This window comes from Cydia fagiglandana, chromosome 1 (assembly GCF_963556715.1).
Source record: "Cydia fagiglandana chromosome 1, ilCydFagi1.1, whole genome shotgun sequence".
Lineage (NCBI taxonomy): Eukaryota > Metazoa > Arthropoda > Insecta > Lepidoptera > Tortricidae > Cydia > Cydia fagiglandana.
The window spans coordinates 11,725,580-11,730,950 of record NC_085932.1 but is presented as its reverse complement, the minus strand read 5'-3'; the positions used below and the strand labels follow the sequence as shown (position 1 = coordinate 11,730,950).

The window sequence follows — 5,371 nt, the reverse complement described above, 5'->3', positions numbered from 1 at the left end:
ATTTAAACTGTTTTAAGTAAATTTATTTCATAATGTGTAAATTTAAACATAACTGATTTATGTTTTTAGTGTGTTTTGTTATGGAGTATATATTTATTTACCAAGTTACTACAAATTAGCAATTTTATTAAAATAAACGCTGTTACCAAAAAACAATTTACATAAATATGAATGAAGTAATCTTTGTATTAAAATATTACTAATTCCTTTGTATTTTAGGAATATGCACACAGGAACTATAAAGTTATCAGACTGTTTCATGGTTATTAACAATGTTTGATGAAAATGTTCAACCAAATATTATTTTAAATAAACAATATGACAAGTAATTATCATGAAAATTCAAATTTTCTCTCAAAGTGACTACTGTTTGTTGCCATAATGTTGTTTTGGACTAAATTCTTAGTTTGTATGTGATTTATTCCTTATACCCAATGGTTTCATTAAAAATGCAAGTTAAAATTTGTCAAGGAAATCAGTACTTGTTTTTACATACCTGGCCCGTTATAGAACTTTAGTTTCCTCTGTTAAATATCCTTTAATGATGGAGCAATATGTTTTCCTCTCAATTGAGCAAGACTGTAGCTATGTTGCTTGTGATATCCACTTATAACCTTGACGTAGTACCTTTTATAAATAAATAATACAATTTTATTGTTGTTAACTTTGTTGGATATGCGTCTAAAACTCGGATCGAAGTGTACTATTTCCTTCACTATAAAGTACGAAATTTTAAAGGCAACAACTTATTTTGCGCACGCAACTTGTTCGATAACATGTAAACAAAATTGTCTGTTCTCACCTGATGAACTAACAGATCGTCCCATCAAATAACACTTTTCTTTCGTAAATCACTGAATTCCTCTTGTGATTTCGCCTTATTTAAGCTAGTTGTGAATGTTCATTCGCAAAATAGCCGGCTTTTTAACTCGTACTTGGTTGTAGCAAACTTGCAAATGTCACTACGTTGTTGATGTATAGTTATGTTGTCTGTGGAACGAATAATGAATTTCGCAATATGTTTCCGTTTTGACTTACTCTTTAAGTTATTCTCTATTAATTATTCATAAGAATTTCATGACTAATTAACAAAATTATGAAAATATTATTCAAATAAATTTTTTGTACGATTCCGATTCAAGTACAAAATCAGTTCACCACGCCATCTGTGGTGGAATAGCTGTCACTTTTAGATTTTATGCTAAAAACGCCATCTGTCAATCACTAGATGAATTACCTGTAAATTTCACTTACCGAACTGCTCTCGGGTTCTAGAACAAGGTAGCTTAAGTTTTATATGGTATTTAATACTAAAGGGGTTTGTGAAATAAAGTACAACAACATTTATTTATTAAAAATAGCTGCCCGTCTGCTTACTGACGTAAATTATCCTGAAATCGTGCCTTATTATCATAATATAGCTAGTTTCAGTGATCAATCAAGTTTAGTCTATTCCTCTACAGATGTCGCCACCGTGATCCTGTTTCTAGTTTCAGTGATCAATCAAGTTTAGTCTATTCCTCCACAGATGTCGCCACCGTGATCCTAATTTCTCATTTAATTTTATATTTTACTGCCTTTTTAAGATAGGATGACTACATTCACCGTACAGAAACCTCTTATTATTATTTACTCCTTCTTAAATAATGAATCCCTCGCATCTACACCATAAATATGTACCAACGGGGATGAGTTTGGCACACATTTTATTTATGATAAAATTAATAGTGGAATTTATGAGATCTTTCAACACTATAGCTTATGCCTTAGTTCAATATAAATTATAACTCAGTAATTACAAATTACCTGCTTCGCTTGTTGGTGTTATTATGTAACTTTGTCTATGAACATACAAAATCTAACATTATGATAAATGAGGCTTTAATCTGTACGGTAGAAATATGGTCATCCTTACCTTATAATTGCTTCTCACGACATGGCCCGGGATGCCCAGAACTCCAGGTTAAGATTGCAGGTGAGCAGAGCACAATGATTCTCCCCACGACCTGTTAAAGTATTAACACATTGATTCCAACCGAATCACTAAATATTTCCTAAGTAAATTTATAAGGATTGTTACATAGAGTGGCAGTCAATATAGCTATACTCTTCATCACTGATTGTTTATAAGTTACCTTGCCAAACGCTTATGGCTTGAACAGTTCACTGACCTAGTCTCATTTAGATTGCCCTATACCATGGTATATCAATCCTAAATAATGGCATAAAGCCCATACACATTAGAGCTCGTTTAAGGTCTGCAACCACCACATCTGTGAATGTTACCTACAAATGTTTTATGGGACCTAAAACGCTTACTTTGATCTTATTATAGGCCCACTCGTCCAAGTTTGTGGTAGATCCGCGACCAGCACATCGGTGCTATTACTTACAGGCTGGCTCCAGCGGTCCACAAACGAGTGCCTATTAACTATTACATGCGAATCCAACTTGCACGTAATAACTTTATTTAATTGGTAGATTATACCTGTCACATGCGAATCCAACTTACATGCAAACAACCTCGAGGTGAGCCACATACATTTATGTGAATCGTTCTTACAGAAACTATTTAAAAACGCTTGCCCCCTGGCCGAGCCAGATGTATCATGCGAATCGTTCTTGCATGTACATTTGAATAATCTGATTTTATTGGTAGGCTATACCATCCCTCAAACCAACACATGATTTGGAACTTTAATTTAATTTGCATGCCATCTTACATGCCCAATAAATGCTTGGAGTAAGCTTTAGTGACCATTTATAACACCACGCTAGAAATTAATGCTAGAAACTTTATGCATTCAACGTATAGATACATTTTTTATTCTCTAAATACTTAGCTTGCTTTTACGTGCTGAAACCTGGAAATCCCGAGCCACTAACACTGATTTTAAGTTTAATAACTGGACAAAGTTAAAAGTACAAACTGCCATTTTCATGGTAGTGAGCAAAAAAGGCTTCCTTCAACTTACCATCGACAATATATTTTGTTTTTCTTTCTATTCCGTTTCCGGACTTAGTGTTGCTATGTATGCATTCACAATCATCGCGTATTTCGCGACAATTTTAGGTATCGTTAAGCCTTTGAAGTAAAATTAAAATTGCAAGAAATGTCGATAGTTTATCGATATGACTTTATCGACATGGCTACAGCAACGTGGGCCTCATTGTTAATCGTACACTAAACAAAAGTGGCAACAGTGACAGCTCGCTGAGACACCGTCTTTATATATTATAAGTCTATGATTAGATTTGTAGTTTTCTTGAACGCTTCCATAGACTTATAATATATAAAGACGGTGTCTCAGCGAGCTGTCACTGTTGCCACTTTTGTTTAGTGTACGATTAACAATGAGGCCCACGTTGCTGTAGCCATGTCGATAAAGTCATATCGATAAACTATCGACATTTCTTGCAATTTTAATTTTACTTCAAAGGCTTAACGATACCTAAAATGACCAAAAACGCTTTTATTCTTTATTGTGGTTATCAGATCACAATTTTATAGTCACGCCCCAGCAGGGAACCAAGGGAAAGTTCAGATATTTAATTAAAATACATAAATACCTCCTAAAATATGTGTTCCGCAATAATTGAATTATATTATTATATTATAATATATTCATTATCCATTAGCATTTCAATTATGTTTATGTTTAATGAAGATATTGAAGCTTCAATTAATCGCTATTTCGTTCCGCTGTGTAGCGTTTATCGATATATAACATGATTAAAATCGACTTTTCACATCCCTAAAAGAGCACACATATACGCTTTTACGCACACATACACAGCCTGGGCGCATCAAGAAAGGCAACACTTGATTTGAAGTCCACCTTGTCAACAGTATGGTTGTCCTTTTTTGACAAGCGGCATTTTAAAAGAGCGAGGAGAGAGAAATGATACTAGTTGCTGCGTCGTGAAAGAGAACAGAAAACGTTGGGCCCTTGAACGCTTCTCTAACTCCTGGAACTATCCTGGAACTGTCAATTATGTCAATATTGATATTGACATTAAAATTTTGATTAGAATTGATATTTATTTTTGAAACAATTGTAATTATCTGATAAAGGCAAATTACCATTATATTATTTATTAATCTACATCTAGAAATATGGATACAGTTGTAAAAAATATGCTTGAAGATGATCCCGAAGAAAAGCCGGTAAGTGTTGTATTGTGAAGTGTATATAGATTTATTTCATTCTTAAAGTACTTAATTAAAAAATAAAAATATAGATCTGTAGGTTTTTTAAAGCTGATATAGGATAATGTTTTATAGTCTTAGGTAGGCTGAAAATTTTCTGGCATACAATGATTCTATTTGGTTCATTTATATATTTATATCAATTATTGTAAATGCATTGGCCCTAACATAACCTTAGCCTGTACAGGCTACAAATATTTTGTATAGACTCTAATAATAATCTTCGTTTTAATTTAGATTTTTTAATATTTTGGGTTATGTTAACTCACAAATACATTTTAGAAATGAATATTGTGAACTTACAAATTTATGAATATAAAAACATCTTTTTTTACCTTGTTTAGGTCAAAAACGACAAAGCAAGATAATAAGTACTAAAGGCAAGGGCAAGCAAACTGTATTTTAAACTAAAATGCGATTTATTCTTTTAGTGGTAAGAGTCTTATGGAACAATTTATATTTTCAGGGGCTCGTGATAATGGGTCGAGATGTATCCAAAATTCCTTGCTTCAGGGAGAGCTTCCTCTACGGCATAGCTTCAGGAGTGGGCGTGGGGCTAGCTTCATTCATAAAAACTTCAAAACCAATGCTATCGCAACATGTTGGAGTGGGAACATTTTCTATTTCCACATTATTATACTGGTCATACTGTAGATATCAATGGTCCAAACAGAGGTTTGATGCTCAACTCTTGCAGGATGCTCTGAAAGATAAAATTATGTATGAGGGCACTGCAGTAGAAAGAGAATTAGAGCAAAAAGGAGTTCTAAAGTCAGCATAGTTTGCTAATAACAATCAAGTGTAAATTATTTCATGTAGATTAGTTATGCATATTAAGTAAAGCTCTTATATTTATATTCAGTGTTTAATTGTTTATGTAAATATATAAAATAATATGTTCTTTTTTGTTTTTTGTTTATTATGTTCAGTTGCAGAAAGCCCTTACCAGGGCTATAACCGCGAAAATCGAAGTTCGCAAATTGCGGGGATCTTTCTCTTTTACTCCAACGACGGTGTAATTAGAGTGACAGACATAAATCCCCGCAATTTGCGAATTTCGGTTTTCGCGGTAGCCCCTCAGACTCTCCCTGCAGAGCAAGTTTGTTTGCAGAAGCGGGTTAGACTTTAAAGCAGCTGATGCAGTTACAATTTTTAAATTCT

At 33.4% G+C, this 5,371-nt stretch overlaps 1 protein-coding gene across 1 annotated transcript; it reads left to right on the top strand.

Annotated features, from left to right (window-relative positions):
- Positions 1 to 4,013: 4,013 nt before the first annotated feature.
- Positions 4,014 to 5,115, top strand: LOC134670666 (cytochrome c oxidase assembly protein COX20, mitochondrial). The gene is made up of 2 exons (XM_063528485.1): positions 4,014 to 4,168; positions 4,677 to 5,115. Exons 1-2 carry the CDS (start codon positions 4,118 to 4,120, stop codon positions 4,989 to 4,991), a joined length of 366 nt encoding a protein of 121 aa, XP_063384555.1. The 5' UTR covers positions 4,014 to 4,117; the 3' UTR covers positions 4,992 to 5,115.
- Positions 5,116 to 5,371: the final 256 nt, after the last annotated feature.